The sequence below is a fragment of the Nelusetta ayraudi genome, unplaced genomic scaffold (genome assembly GCF_046127955.1).
Source record: "Nelusetta ayraudi isolate G7.1 ecotype Tasmania unplaced genomic scaffold, CSIRO-AGI_Nayr_v1 ptg000042l, whole genome shotgun sequence".
In the NCBI taxonomy this organism is placed as follows: Eukaryota; Metazoa; Chordata; class Actinopteri; order Tetraodontiformes; family Monacanthidae; genus Nelusetta; species Nelusetta ayraudi.
In genome coordinates this window covers 13,716,247-13,732,449 of record NW_027466092.1, presented here as the reverse complement: position 1 = coordinate 13,732,449, position 16,203 = coordinate 13,716,247, and the positions used below count along the sequence as shown (strand labels likewise).

General features: G+C 43.2%; 2 protein-coding genes across 2 annotated transcripts in view; both read right to left on the bottom strand.

Moving 5' to 3' along the window:
- Window positions 1-5,873: 5,873 nt before the first annotated feature.
- foxl3 (forkhead box L3) lies at window positions 5,874-7,874 on the bottom strand. The gene is made up of 3 exons (XM_076034670.1): window positions 7,614-7,874; window positions 6,635-6,803; window positions 5,874-6,496 (listed from the first exon to the last, which is right to left on the bottom strand). The coding sequence occupies exons 1-3, from the start codon at window positions 7,718-7,720 to the stop codon at window positions 6,047-6,049; spliced, it is 726 nt and encodes a 241-aa protein (XP_075890785.1). The 5' UTR covers window positions 7,721-7,874; the 3' UTR covers window positions 5,874-6,046.
- A 4,269-nt stretch (window positions 7,875-12,143) lies between these two features.
- Window positions 12,144-16,203, bottom strand: part of fam20cb (FAM20C golgi associated secretory pathway kinase b) — a 52,252-nt gene continuing 48,192 nt past the window's right edge. The window contains exons 8-11 of the mRNA XM_076034669.1: window positions 15,724-15,805; window positions 15,563-15,622; window positions 15,265-15,415; window positions 12,144-14,017 (exon numbers count right to left, since the gene is read on the bottom strand). Coding sequence (XP_075890784.1) covers window positions 13,901-14,017; window positions 15,265-15,415; window positions 15,563-15,622; window positions 15,724-15,805 — 410 coding nt within the window. The 3' untranslated portion in view covers window positions 12,144-13,900. The remainder of the gene's footprint in view (window positions 14,018-15,264; window positions 15,416-15,562; window positions 15,623-15,723; window positions 15,806-16,203) is intronic.

Genomic DNA, 16,203 nt, shown 5'->3' with positions numbered 1-16,203 from the left:
AAACATGGCCCCCGAGCATTCTGCCTTAGTCACTGGAGCGTTTTTTTTTCCCGGTCAAAAAGAGAGAAAAGAGGGGTGTGTCCGCAGCGAGAGCGCCGGGGGGGAAGGCAGCAGCGAGAGCGTTGGGGAGCCACGACCACCTCGACGTGCTGCTGCTACTGCTGCTGCTGCTGGAGGAGTCGACCAGAATTCAAGCGCTGCTCCAGGAGCTGCTGGGTTGAGGGGAAGCTCCAGTCCTCCATCCATGTATTGGATTTCTTTTCTCTACAGGAGCATCGTTGGAAAACAGCACGAGGTTTGAAGTTAAAAGTGCCGGTGAGGAGATGAGGAGGCAGAGTGAGATAGAAAACAGGTCTGAATTTTTTTTTAATTTTATTTATTTATGTATTTATTTACTTAGTTAGTTTTTTGCAATTGCGCAAATAGCTCACCCTTTTTCTCTTAAAAGAGGAAAAGCTGCACTAAAGACTAGAACAAGAACGTACAGTACGGAGACATTTTGCTTGTATGTGTGTAAACACCAGGTTAACGCCACCGCTGATCTCTCAGAGGCTGGAGTGGACTGGAACTGCTGAACTTCAGTGATGGGGAGACCATTAACATGAGGAGCCTTCTGCTGTTTCGTGCTCTGTGACCAAACCCCGCTCACAGCGCCCCCTGCTGGTCATAGGACGCTAAACAAGCCCGAGGCTGCACACTGGAACCATTGTGTGGGGGAGAGCGGGAACAGCTTCCAGCGTTGCCCAGAGCTGTGGTGCATTGTAGTTGCATTGCATGTAACGCATGAGAAAACACGGTGCAATGGATCTGCTCTGCAGTACAGACCTGAGGTCAGAAATCGGCTCCGGCACACACACTGTTTCCTTCCCCACATCCCCGCTGCTGTCTGGTTATTCACACTTGTTGTTTCACGCGCGGCTGTGAGCTCAGCGCGATTTGTCTCACAACAAACACAACACGGTGTTTCTGGATATCAGTTTTCAAATATCCTCATATTCTCCAGCTGCCATTGAACTTTCTGCAATGTAGTGTCAATATCATTATTTGTACATTTTGCCTGTTTCCTATTAAATACAGTTTGAGTGAGAGTGAATGAGATTACTTTTTATGATACTTTGTGGTGTTTGTTCTTTCTTTTCTTTCAATGTCTTCAGCAACATGTATTAAAATGGCTTTTTCAGAAGTCTTGCTTTATGCATCCTGAATAATTTGATTACTTTACTCTGTTATCCGCAATTCAAACTTCCATAATTTAAAGAGCCTTGATCGCTTCTACCGCAGCTGAAGCCAAAAGACCAAATCACAGAAACATGGCGCTGGAACGTCATATTTTAATTTAAATGTCAAATCTTTATGCAAAATCGCCCTTTTCCACTTGTTTTTTCTTTCTTCCTCTTCCCACAACAAAACGAAAACCTCCCGGTCACCTTTAGCCGACGTTATTATTTGGAATCCCTGGCAGGGACGTCCCTTCAACAAGTCCAAATGTAAACACGTCTCCCCTACGCCTTTGACTGACTTGCTGGGTGTTTGTTTGTTTTTTATCATTACTGACACACACCCGCATACTTGGAGCCATTTAAAGTATATAGCCACAAGCAGCCGGACGCTGCTTCAGGCCCTCGTGCGCTCGGCGGAGGCAAGAAGCAATGGCGTCGGCCAAAAGCGCCGCCGCCAGCAGCTTTTTCATGCTCCTCAAAGTCAAAGTGACTTCAGCCTGTTTGATTCCGTTCAAGAAAGGAATGAAGCCATCAAACATATTTATTTATTTTTAAATTAAAGTCCTGGCAGCATTGCGGTACATTGGCACTGCAATTTCAGATATTTGTTCAGACTTTGCTTGATGTGAACTCAACTTGCGGTGTGTTTACCAAGGAGGTGGAGACAGACAGCCGTCTCCAGAGAGTTCACCAGCGTTTGTGAAAAAGTTCTGCAGTTCAATAACAACATGATCGGACACACCAGTTTGGATTTTGGTGCATTTATGATGCCGCACCTCACACAGCCAAGTCTCATGCAGTTCAGCCGTTATTGAGATGAAGAATTTTTGGCTTCTGTCCGTCAGTCAAGCTAAAAATATGTTGCACATATCAAATTCAAACACAGATTAGGCAACATCTCAGTTGAACACAGAGTCAGTGGGTTGTGGGGTTTTTCCTGCCAAGCTCTGCCATCAGCCAAGTGTCCTGGAGGTCAAGTTTTATGAGGAGCAGTGTCTGTAACGTCCAGCCTCTGTTGGCTCTAACTTTGGCATTGACAGTGTTGTCCAAAGTTAAACACTGTGCTATTTGTACTCTCTAGATCATTCTATTTTTCACTTTTCTACTTTTTTTTAAGTCACATTTTTAACAGGAACAGCTAGTAACCAGATGTTAATCATTTGTTCATGCACAAACCAAAAACACACCTCACTAAAACAGGCTGCGGTAGCTTGGAGTGGACCCAACAAGCTATCGGCTAATAACCTTAGCTGGCGTGCTGACAGGATTGCACTACTTTCACTGTCACAGACGTTTATTTGTTTGCTTGCTTGTGTGTTTGTTTTTCCTAGATCCTCATGTGGTGCGAGCTACTCTTGCTGTTTACTGTTTTATTTTGCACCACGCAAAATTTTATGTAACATTTGAGAATGCACTTAATATCTACTAGTACATGTTTTAGACTTAACATATTTGTGTGCTATTGTTTTTGCAATTTGTGTCACACTCTAGATCTGGCCTGGACAAACTATGGCCTGGGGGCCATATGCGGCCCGTTAAGCTTTTTTATCCGGCCTACCGAACTTGAAGCTACTATATTAATAGTAAGTAAGTAATAAAATAGATGGATTTCAACCTTTGTTCATTTTCAATAGACATTAAAGCACATGTTTTCTACATATGCCATGATATATTTTTCTCTCCAATGAGATGGGTCACCAAAACACTCCATCCATCTGCTCCTGCTCCGGCCCCTCTGTCACATTTTAGAACCCATTGTGGCCCACGAGTCAGAAAATGTGCTCACCCCTGATCTTGATCATCGTCACACTACCTCAAGAAAATGAGTGCACGCTTTTAAGGAGTTCTGCCATTTGGAGCGTTGAACCCTAATAAACGAATAATGTGGCCTTAAAGTACCTGATGTTTTATATATGCAATGGCAAAGGTCAGCGATCAGTGTGTGTTTTTTATGCGTGTGTGTGTGTGTGCGCGCGCGCACGCCTTGAGGCTGTTTCACTGATCCATATTAGCTGGTGGCTCCTGCTCACATCAGTGTCTTTCTGTGGATCAACCACAGCTGAAGGATGTAAATGATTTTATCCTGTGCGTTAAAATAATGTGCTTATGTAGGGAGAAAACAACACACCCACATTTACCAAGAACTCTACAATCCCCGGCGAGAATCCAAAGAGCCAAACATGCACTTTACATTAAATGACCTCTTTGTGTTTATGATTTATTTTCTATGAACGTTACACATCAGTGCTTTGCCAATTTCTCAAAAACCAACAATCCTGCCGCTCCTTTGCCCCTAAGCAGCTCGGCCTGCGCATAATGAACTCTCAGACAAATGTACACACTCTCTGAAAAATTAGATGATGACGAAAAAAAAAAAAAAAAATGTCCCGGGTAATTATGAACAAGCAACTCGAGATGTGAGCGGCATGAGCGGGCAGCGGCAGGAAAAGACGCCTTTCCAGCAGCAGCAGCAGCAGTCGCCTGGTCGCGTGACGACGTCATGTGTGCACTGACTTTTTGGGCCTGACTGCTGCCTTGCTTTCTCTTTAGCTGCCTAGGAAGACGCAAGTAGCCTCGCAGCACTTTATGCTAAGTTAATTTACCCAAATATATCCACGGCCATCGCGGCGGCAGCCCCCGCCGCCCAACATCAACAACTTTGTTAATGGAAACTTGCTGATCCATAAACGCAGGTGCCGCTGCAGACGTTTGCTGGGGGGCAGTTCACATCTGAGCGCCGGGGAAAGGCGGCAATCGATGAGGGGCATTTGCAAAAGGAGGCGTGAAGGTGTGTTTAATTATAATTGCATCACTGTTTACGTGCATGTTTGTTCGGGGGAGGCGCCGCTGCTCGGGCGCCGGCAGCCGCCGTCGCACACGCAACCCCCCCACCCCACCTTTTGTATTTAAATAGGGTCACATCTCAGGCCTCACCTTGCAAGTGTTATGCTATATTAAATGCCACTCATGTTAAGTGTGTTGAAAGCCTCCTCTGATGTAGTCAAGACATAATATAAAGGTTAAATTGAAAAATGTCCCTCCAACGCCGCGGCGGCGTGGCGTGATTGATCTCTCGTGTACAGACAAGGAAGGTTGGCCAGACCCCTGTTTGACTGAGCCTCTTTCCAGCGGGCCAACACTGCCGTTTCTAACGAGGAGGGACTGGAGTTGAATTCAAGCATTGGCCGATCAATTTAAAAAAAGACTTTAAAAAAAAAAGGGAGAAATTTAGCTGAAGAAATACTTGATTAAATTCCTTCTGTGTGGAATAAAAACAGACAATTACGCTTCTTCTGCTCAAATTGCCATGGACCAAGGACATGCAACAAGGAAAATGATAATGAATTTGTTTTGAAATATTTTCAAACGTCAGAACAGAAGGTATGACACCCAAAAGATACATAAAGTCACAAGGTTAACAAGCTTACATTGTGACAAACTGACATCTTTAGAGGTCCCTTTCTTTAGTTTGACTTGTTTTAGCAATGTTCTGTTCAGTGCAACGTGGAAAAATTTAAAACAGGATACAAATTACCAGCATAAAATTCTAGACCACAAAACTGTGTGTGACTGTGACTGTGATGTTCCTATAACTCCAAGAATGCATGTGGCTTGGATGTGGGATATTAACGCTCAACTAGTAAAGGTCCAGTGTGTAACATTTAGTAGCACTGACGGGTAAGAAAGCCCTCTGACACGCTGAAAACATACATTTAAATTGTCTGTTTGTATACCGACGCTCTTTAAATGCTACATGATGGGCCTTTAAATATATACACTGCAGAGTCAGAGCGACTCACCCAATGCAATAAAGAATTGATCAAGTAACGGTTGATTTTGTCAGTGACAGCACCTTTGTGCAATTTCAAGCTTTACTGAATTAGAATGTTGAAATCATTCCTTTTTGTATTTCCTCAACAAAAATTCACCACTGGCAGCTTTGACAAAAACTCTTATTTTGTAGGTATTTTAAAGAAGTGTTGACGTTGATCATTCTTTTTGCCTTTAAGGGTAAAACCTAAAGCTTGTCTGCAATAACCAAAGTAAATGTTTTTTTATTTGTTTGGATGTGCGAAAGGATGTGCTTGCAAAATGAAGCACTTAAATAATCTCATGAGTTCACTGACTTGAGTTAATTTACAGCACAGAAACATGTGGAGACAGCGGTTCTGAATCTAATTATGCTTAAACACTTTACTTAGAGAGCTGAAATGCAAATAGATCAAGAAAAATCAGGCTTCCGTTCATGATTAGACCGCTGAGACTAAATGCAATCAGTCAACATGGTCTTTAATAATGTCTCAGTTTGTTCAGACTGCAACTGCGAGGCAGGATATTGTACACGGTGATTTCTCCCAATAACCAGGATTATGTGCTAATTTAAATAATTCAATACTGAATTGCACAGCCTGTACTGTCAGGCTGGCACATCAGGAATCATCAGCAAAAGCTCTGAAATAGAAATGTTTAAAGAGACAACTCAACTTCCCATCAGTTGATCGCAGAAATAAATCAGGTTGTTTTAATCTGATTTCAAACTCTTCCTCTGCCCTCACACTCCACAAATACGTACATACAGTATAATAGATTTTGAACATTTTCTCTTCCCCCTGTTTTTTCATCAGCTTCCTCTGGCATGATTTACACCATTGCCATACCACCCATCAAGTGATACTGTACCTCCAGTCTTCTATCCTTATTTACACTTTCAAGTCACTGAAATTCCACCGCCTGAGCTTTTTTTCTGCTGCCTGTCGTCATCCGCACACTCCCTAGTGGTTTGTGTTGGTTTGTTTATTCACATCTATGGCGCCCTGCTCTCCTCTCTACAGAGTCCAGAAGTGCAGGTTCAGGTGCTGCGGTTCCAGGACGTGTATGGGAGGAGCCGTGGGGCCAATGTGGACGCTGGTGTGGGCGGACCTGGTCCCAGGAAGGGGCGGGTCCGGCGTGGAGAGGATGTAGTCGATGCTGAACTTGATCTCGGACTCTGGTTTGCCCTGCGGGCTGGGCTCGGGGGCCGCGGGGTGACCGCGCCGGGGGCTCGGCCTGTCGGGGTTCAGGGGGCAGAGGGCGGAGTCGCAGTCGGGCCGGCGCTGCTCGACCTCCGGCGGCTGGAAGGACGTCTCGCCGGCGTCCCGGAAGCCGATTTTCATATTCCTCCTGCGGCGGCGGCGGCGGAAGTTGCCGTTTTCGAACAGGTCGAGCATGGACTCGCAGCCGGTGGCGAAAGTCCAGAAGTTCCCCTTCCCCTTCTCGTTGCCCTCCGTCCGAGGGACCTGCAGGAGGGAGAACACGTCCTCTGCAGTGAGTAGAAGAACGTGATTTTGATTCGTTTATTTACTTCATCGATTTTTTTTTTTTTTTTTTAAGTGTTGCGTCGGACAACTATAGCGGAGTTGTGTGTGTGGCTGCACCTTGATGAAGCAGCTGTTGAGTGACAGGTTGTGTCTGATGGAGTTCTGCCAGGCTCTCTGGTTGGAGCGGTAGTAGGGGAACCTCTTCATGATGAACTCGTAGATGCCCGACAGGGTGACCCGCTGCTCGGGGCTCTGCTGGATGGCCATGGCTATCAGAGCGATGTAGCTGACGGACACACACGTACACACACACAGTTCAGTCAAGCTACATCGTCTGACCATTTATTTATTTCCGAAAAACACGGAGAGAGAAAAAAAAAACTTGTGACTGGACTTTTGGAATTCAAGAAAAAAAATAAAAAATCAAACGATTTGTAAACATAACACGATCTTTCTGACACCAAGGACAATAAAATTCAACTTTTTTCATCAGTAACTCAAATCACAGCAAAGGCTTTGAGTCACAGCATAATTAATGACTGTCGTTGATCAGTTTAGATATGATGATATATATTTTTTCTCTCATTGAGTTATAGATGCACTTCAGTATATATATCAACAAAAACTTCAGGAAAAATCTTAGTATATAGACTGACTTGGACTAGGACTTGTATTAAGTTTTTTTTTTTTTTTTTTTTTTTTTTAGATGTTAGTCCAACAGTCCAATCAAAAATAGTAAGACCACCACATCTTGGAGAGGATATATCGTCTCACGGGATCTTGAGAAATTCTGGATGATCAAGGAAACATTAACAACTATCAAACTGATTAAATATTGTTGGGTAGTTTGTCCGTAGTTTTGCTTGTTTGTATAATCTCAATCTTTAAAAAAAATAATATTTTTGTGACTCTTAAAATCTTAAAAACTTGAATTAAAGAATTATTTTTTTACAACAACAAAAAAACCCAAACTAAATTCTAATTTCATTCTAAACATTGTGAAAGTAAAATAAAAGTATTTGGGAAAGAAAATAAAACAATCTACATTTATATATAAATATATGAATCATCTGCACATCTAGAAAAGGGTCCCTACCTGTACGCGGGGCGACACATCTTCTTCTCCTCGTCCGTGCTGGAGGAAGGGTATCCGTCGCCATCGTAGTTGAAGCAGTTGAAGGGGTAGTTGCCGTTGTCGAACATGTCTGCGCCTGGACCGACGAGAGGGGATCCAGCCGTGTGACCCTGGACCAAGCCCAGCAGCAACAGCCCGTCCTGCTGCCGTGCTCCGCCGCCGAGCTCTGCTCAGCCAGCTGACTGACTGACTGACACACACACACACACACACACACACACACACACACACACACACACTCTGGCGGCAACACCCCCACCTCCCCCGCCAACACCCCCTCCGTCTCCCCCACACAGTCCCAGCTGCCATCCAGGACCCTGCTGCAGGTCGCAGGAATGCTCAGTGCTCCTCAATTATGACTTTTTTTATGCATATTTTGTTTTACCTACAACATAGGTTTTTGGCGGAGGGCCTCAGTTCTACTGTTTGAAAGGCACTGAAAATGAACTTCCGCCTTGTCCTGTTTATTTTGTAGATCTGACAGGCTCCACAGAGCATTTATCTTTATTTTATTTTTTCCATTACATTTCATTTAATTTACAGCACGTCTGCTGAAAATCCACTGTTGCCCATAATCTTGGAATGATGTAGTTTTGTTTTCAGACCCAGATCCGCTGTTTATTCTTAAGTACCTCAGTATTTATTTTTGACCAGATGCAATGACTACAGCATGTGCCTGAATTCCCCAGGTTAAATGAGTTTGAAAAGTGACAAAAATGAGACTGAAAAACATTTCATATTTTGTATTTACAGGCAACAGTGTATGAACTATTTTTAAAGGGTTCAACTTGGAAATTTCAACAATTTAGCAACTTACTGGCTCCTGAAGATGGCATTGGTGATGCTTAGATTAAGAGCTGTACTCTCCTCAACAAGGACTTGCAAAATTAGAAAACACATTTGGATTTTCAATGATGGTCCAGCAAAATGAACCTTTTAACAATTGTGATTGTGAATTCTCTATGAAATCACCTGCTGCCAGCTTTTGCTTTTATTTTGTGGGGATTGCATCTACACCAAGCATATTGTGATGCAGAGAAGTAAATTAGACAACATTCAGGTGGAAACAAAGGTTTCAAATTTATGATAAGAATGGGGCTCAAGCGATTTTGCTGGAAATATTGCAGCAGTTGTAAGACAGTATTGTGGCAAAAGTTGATACTTTGTGCAGCTGTTGTGTTTTTCTCCCATTTCCTGCAATTTGCTTATCAAATGAGCCTCCCGCGCTGCCCGCAACACACAGGGAACAGCCAGGGCTGCAATGAGATGGTGTTGTTCAGGTGTCAGCTGATCAGCTAAGCTGCTCCTTTTCCTCTCCCTCTCTTTAGTTCGATGATTTTGAAACTTTTTTTTTAGCGACCTCTCTTCTCTTCAACATGTGACACTCAGTGCATTTATCGCCCTGTCTTCGCCCCACAGTAGCAGTCCAGTCAGCTGAACCCTCAGCGTCAGCGCTGGACAAATTCTGGGTGGTCCGCCAAAACTCTGGCACCGCCCCCTTGTTTTATTTTGCCTCTTTTTATAGCCTAATCACCCTGAGTGTACTTTAAACAGCTCACCCCAAATCAACAAACAAGATCCTTTGCATCTTTGTTTTCTTTTTCTCTCCAGTAACTTGTGTGTTTGCGTATGCTTGTGTGTGTGTGTGTGTGTGCGTGCGTGCATGTGTGTCTGTGTGTGTGCATGTGTCTATTCTGGCAGACATTTAGCCAACAACGGGAAGTATTATAGATGCTATCTATAATGCTCTGTAATGGCCATAAATTGTTTCCGCGTCTATAAAACAGGGGGATGTGTATTTTGAAGGGTTCTTAACGGGCCAATTGGGGGTCTCCCGTGGGGCAGCGGAGGCCGGTAAAACAGCCCGGGGTCTGCCAGGCCTCTGTGTGTGGCCCTGCTGGTGCAGCAGAGGCCTGCAGCCACCCTATCAGATGCCTCAGAGACATGAAAGCCTTTTCTGCTCCTATCTGACGGGCTAATGAAGCAGGAAAAAGCTCCAAGCTGTGGCCCATTATCATTTTCAGACTATGTAAAAATCTCGAAGAGAACACGCTGGCCTCGGTCCCCGCAATTCATTTCTCCCTCTGTTGGGAGAAAAAAAACAAAAAAAAAAACACACTTTCCGACAACAAAAATTGGTTGTTTTAGCTGTGGCCGATGGATTTACTACAATTAATGACTCATTTTCAGATTATTAATTCCAAACTTTGCAAGTAAACCCAAACTGTCATTATTTAGCTGTGCAGGCATTTAACTGATTCTATTTAAAAAAAAACAAAACATAGGTGGCAGTTTTTAACATAACATGGTGTGAGGTTTTATTTTTATCACGCTTTGACTTGACTCAGCAGATAGGGGGCACCAGAGCAATGTATGTGGCTTAAAGCAGTGAAAAGAAGTAGAAGAACTAGTTATATACATATATATATATGTGTATATATATATGTATGTATATATATGTATATATATGTATGTGTATATATATGTATATATATATATATGTATATATATATATATATACATATATACACATATATATATGTATATATATATATATATGTATATGTATATATATGTGTATATATATATATATATGTATATATATATATGTATATGTATATGTATATATGTATATATATATGTATATATATATATATGTATATGTATATATGTATATATATATATATATATATATATATATATATATATATATATATATATATATATATATATATATATATATATATATATGTGTGTGTGTGTGTGTGTGTGCGTGTAACACCCACAGTTTTTGACTTTTGCTGTTTTAAAAAGGGGTTGATTTTTGGTTGGATTTTTTTTTGGACATGTGAATGTTGCTCACCTCAGGTTTGTCAAAGGTCAAAGGTCAGAGCATAATGCAAATCGTTAGCCTAATAGCATAATTGCTTAAGTCATTTTTTGACCAAATTGTGATAGCTGCCTAACTTTACCAATGTACCTTTTGCAACAAAATCAGATTTAGAAAAAGCTGAAATCAATCTGTCATCAATCAAACTATCGCCGTAAGCAAATTCAATTTTAGGTTTGGCACTTGTGGTGTCCAATCAGATTCCAGTGGTAACCAGTGCCACCTCAGACACCCATCTGGCTCCGCCTCAGTCCATCTAAAAGATGGATTAATTCATAGAGAGCTGGCGCTGGGCCCAGGGAGAGAGAGAGGGGGAGGCCAGCGTCTCAGGCTGGTCTGAGGTCAGATCTGATAAGCAGCTCGTGGTTCACTCCCATGACGAGGCTTCCTTTGGTGTCCTGTCTGCGGAGGGCCGCAGCCATTACAGCCCTCAGTTCTTCTCTGGCCGCTCTCAGCCCCTCTGATGGTTGTCTGGGACTTCCTCCATCCATCCATCGCTCTGTCTGCCCGTGTGTGTGTGTGTGTGTGTGTGTGTGTGTGTGTGTGTGTGTGTGTGTGTGTGTGTGTGTGTGTGTGTGTGTGTGTGTGTGTGTGTGTGTGTGTGTGTGTGTGTGTGTGCGCGTGTGTCCATGCATTTATGTAAACCAGCCAAGTAGCTTTTCCGGCGGCTGTTCTGCGAGGAAAGGTTATCAAAACACAACAGCGCAGTGGGAACTGTAAACATGCACACAAACGGGAGCTGCGGCTGAGGGCCATTTTGCTTTCGCCCTGCGCTGTTGTGCACTCGTCCTCACAGCCAGCAACCTCCAGCAAATCACAGCAGCCACAGATAAGAGGTCCAGAGAGGAGAAGCCGTTCCCCCTGACATGTTCACTATGTGGCAGCAACAAGTCCCATCTTTATCTGTTAGTTAAGGATTTTATTTATTTAGATTTCGAGAAAAGAAAAATCAAAAACTGTAATTATTGAAACGCTAATCATCTAAATGTGGTCCAGGCCACAATGCCAAGGTTGAACCTTTTGAAAATTTAAACAAACTTCGAAACATAATTTCAAGTCATTGTTCTGACATCATATTTGAATTCTGTTTCTCGAAATTGACATTTGATTTAAGTTTCATAAAATTGGACGGAAAAAAAATAGCTAGAGAATATTACACAAAAAGAAATCAGAAACAACGTTTAAACTCACTTTGTGAATGATTTTGTTTCCTTCTGCTGACTCGTATTTTTTGTCATCCATTCCCCATTGAATGCAAAGGAAACCGTTGCTTGCATGTAAAATCAGTTTACGCAATATTTCTGATTAATTCACGTTAATTAATTCAAGGTTTCATTTGTTAAAACTATGCAGCCGTTCACACGACGCTTGTTCTCACGACGCTTGTTCTCACGTGTGTTTCATTTAATCTCGCAATTACTTCCATTACACAGGGTGTCAAACTCTCTCCAACCCTTTAAATATGGAGAATTTATATTCATGACTAATCAATTTCCTTCATACTAATTTAGAAAATTAAGCCGGGTACATAAAAAAAGCTGTTTTTCCATTACAAATAACATGAAAACTCTGTGATTAATGTGAAGAAAACACAATTGCTGTATATTCCGCTTTTTTTCTTTTATTGCACTTTTACCATGATGCAAAAAAAAAGTCACAGACACGATGAGTCGAATTAGAAAAAAATAAGCTTTTCACTTGTTAAACACGTCACCGTAAGGTTCTCCCACATCCACCCACACGCTCTGTAACATAGGACCAGGGGAACTTGGAACTGAAACAAGAACCTTTTAAGGAGCAGATGGATGTTCAGCACTCTCTCTCTCTCTTGCTCACAAACATATGCAGTAGACCTCTGAATCTATAGTTCGAATCCAGGAGTTCAGAAAAAAAAAAAAACCCTTTCTCCTATTTGACCAGACATTCAAGTATTTTCTATCATTGCACAGGCACTAGATTTTCCTACAGTATATATTAACTTTCAGCTGGTGACTGAGAGGCTGACACCAGCACGTTGAAATATAAGCCGTTGGTTATGAAGAAAATATACATCCTGGAAAAAAAAAACCCTCCACAACAGCAACATCTGGACACCAAATACATAGAAAAAAATAGAAAATTCTTTCGTGTCACATTTTGGCTTTAGGTACCTCAACTCTAACCTTGTGTGTGTCACACTGAAATTAATAAAAAAAAAAAAAAAAAAAAAAAAACAGTAGTCGGATTAGATGAAAAAAACACGGGCATGAATTGTTCTTGACTCAGGAGCCATTGACCGATTTTAAAGCAAAGCCTCGACTTCAGAACAGTTTCAAATACAAGGGACGTTTTTTTCTTTTTTTCTTTTTTTTACCCGAGCTTTGACACAAGCCCAGCCCGCCCTCTATTGGACAAATAAGATATTACACCACTGCTGGTGGCGCTTCAACGTTCATTAAAAAACAAAAAAACAAAACAGAAAGTCAATGCCATTGTTTAGATTTGGTCGAAAAACAATAAATATGTTTTTTTTCTTCAATAAATACTCTCAAGTGCAAGTAAGATTGATGGGCAACATGAATTGACAAAGCCAGGAGTAAACCTGCACTCCAATCACATGTCTCTTTACTCTGATAGCGACAACATAGGCTGAACAACACAGCCCCAATTATTTTGCAAAACAAACAAACAAACAAAAGACACAAAATGCAAATAAAACATTTTTTCCTAATCAATAAAACATCTTTTCAGTGAAAGTTCCCCTCCTCGTCGTTCTCCTCCTCCTCCTCCGCTGAAACACTTGCGATACAAACAATACGTATAAACACACGACTGGACTTGTGACCAGGAAGCTCTTCACAAGCGAGTCCCTCAGAATTCATTGAATTCAAAAAGGAGGGTCCTGACGGAGACGGAGAGAAGGCCCCTCCAGCAAGACTTCCGTGGTTTTGGTGCTGCTGCTGCTGCTGTGTGTGTGTGCGTGTGTGTGTGTGTGAGATTGTGTGTGTGATTGTGTGTGTGTGTGATATTGTGTGTGTGTGTGTGTGTGTGTGCTCTTCCAGGGAACGGCTCCCTCTGTGAGAGTGACTCCGAGTGACGTGGAGGCGGGTTTCGCTTCAGTCCGTCCCACAGCGACGCCAAACGGCCACCGGAGGAGCCGTTGCACCTTTGAGTCCAGTCCCGTCTGGATCGCATGCGCCGCTTCCGTAACCCTCGGTCGGTCAGGGAGGTCTTTGTGAGTTCGCTGAACAGACACCGACCCCTCTGAGAAGTTCTGCCGAGACGCAGCTCTGCTGTCTGTTGTCGCAGGGCGACAGAGGGGCCAAAGGGCTGCGGTCTCAACGTCCCTGGGGCTTCAGCTGCAGCAGCCTCCAGGGAGCTACCTCCTGCGCGGGCTGGTGTGGACGTGGTCGGCACCCTGCTGGCCATGGAGGTCGTCCTCCACCACGTAGCTGTAGCCCTCCTTCTCGATGCACTCCGACAGAGCGTTCAGCACCTGGCGACAAACACCACGGGGGAAGAGAACATCTTGTCATTGGTTAAAGTCTCCTCCACCTGCTGCTGGGTCGTTTCATGAGTTGATCCATTTGGTCTAAAGAGAGTCAAAAGGAAGTGTGTCGGGAAAAGGGAGAAAACTATAACTTGGAACCATCTGTCTGTCACAGTCAGGTGGACCAATCATTAGCTCGTGCTAGCAGTGAACCGCTGGCCAATCACAGGGCAGTGAACTGCTCCAAGGTGCTGCCACAGATGGAGCAGGTAGTGGAGAGAGACAAAACAGCCTCTTCAGGCTGAGTAAGAGAACGGGTGAATTCCAATTCCTCCCTTAACCCTCAATCTCAACCCTCAATCTCAAAAATGCGCGCTCCCGCGAGGTGCAAGTGCAGTCCCGATTCTAAGAACGTCAAGTTGAGGGACGAGTTTAAGGGCTGTATCGCCCTCAATATTGAGATTCTCCGGCACCACCCTTGGCAGTAAGGGCTACCCAGAAGACATTGCGTATTTTCGCCAAGACATCTTCGAAAAAGATGGTGATGAGCTAAAGCGAGCTACAAATGGAAGTATTTTCTTAGTTAATAAAGATATAAATATTACGAAACCATTGTATTGTCTTAGTTTAAGACTTTTTTATGGATTATTGACACCGTTGTTTCGTAACATTTTTTTTTTTACTTTACGAGGTTTGTCAACCGGACCGGCGGTCCCGGCTTCACATTACTTGTATACCTCGTTGTGTAGCGAAGGAGGACTTCTTCCTTTTTCGCCGTCTTTTTCTTTTTCTCCTTCTTCTTCGTCGTTGTCGTCTTCTTGACAGACTGGACTTAGCTTTGGCGTAAGGCAGCCCCCCACAGTCTGAAGACGTAACTGCACTTAAGGGGTGTCCCATTTCTAAGCCCTTACACTTATTTTTGAGGGCCAAGATTGAGGGCCAAAGATTGAGGGTTAAGGGCGAGGGTTGAGATTGAGGAGTTAAGGGAGGAATTGGAATTGGCCATAACACTGATCTTCAGAGGCCTATACAGCTCAAACTAGGATTTTTTAAAGCAAACAAGCCTTGTGTATTGTCGGAAGTAGAACACCAAAATGAATGTATTAAATCTGGACACAGCCTCTCTAAGTATCCCACTGGTTAAACTCTACAAAGAAACACGATGAGGTTTCTGTTGCACTTTGCGGAGCTACCACTGCCTCCCTGTGGATGTGGGTCTGTAAAATGCTTGCAGCACAGCTGGAGGCACCAACCTGGCGCAGTCGTCTGTCCATGGCCTCCAGGTGAGGCTGGATGAGGATGGGACTGAGGCGGTCCCTCACCAGGGATTCAGCCATGAGCACAGACAGCTTGTACTCCTCCTTCGCCAGCAGCATCAAACGTAAGTGGGTCGACCTTCTCACCCTGCAGGAGGAGAGGGCCGGGGGGGAAAAGTGAAAATTTGCTCCTGTATCTGAGGAACTCTTGATATTTTACAACCTGCACATTTTTAAAAATGGGGCCGATTAGAAATTTTACAGTCGTCCCTCGAAGCTAGAAAACAGCTCTGACCTGCAGCACTGGGTGAGTGGAACCAGGATGGACAGCTCATCATGGGAATGCTTTCCAAAACTACACAGGATAAAAAAAAAAGGAAAGAAAACACTCAATTCACTTGTGTGGTTGACACTGTGTTTCCTTAAAAAAACAAAAACATGAGAGATGACACCCACCCTCTGCCGTTGTCGAGGTGGATGATGAAAGTCTCGTTTCCAAACTTCTCAAAGGTCTCATAATGGTGGCGATCCATATTCCCTGGATTGGAACAGAAATAAACAGCCGAGTCAGGAGAGCCGATTAAAAAGTCAGATGCTGATCCCAATACATCATTTTTAAAGGTCCTAAAGCACCTGAGCAGTCTGTTCCAACATTAATGTATCTCTGTCAGGTTGGTCCATTGTTTAGTTATTTTGCCTGCTTGACTTGGAAGAAAGTCACTTCTGAAAACCACTGTCTCCAAGGGCCTCAGTAACCCAAGAACCCCACCCCCAGTTTATAGAGAAAGTGTTATTGCTGGAGGCTGTAAACAGAGGGCTAACTAAACTGCTTTCTCAAAAAAAAAAATATTTTTTTTGATAATGAGATCATGTAATACTGCTCCACTAGAAGCTGGGACGAATACAGTATACCGTAAAATGAGGCTTCACATCACA

Coding starts and splice junctions, on each gene's coding strand:
- foxl3 (XM_076034670.1), bottom strand. CDS start 7,720: ATGTTCGACAACGGCAACTACCCCTTCAACTGCTTCAACTACGATGGC. Junction 6,804..7,613: donor ATGTGTCGCCCCGCGTACAG/GTAGGGACCCTT, acceptor TGTGTCCGTCAG/CTACATCGCTCTGATAGCCA. Junction 6,497..6,634: donor TCAACAGCTGCTTCATCAAG/GTGCAGCCACAC, acceptor TCCCTCCTGCAG/GTCCCTCGGACGGAGGGCAA.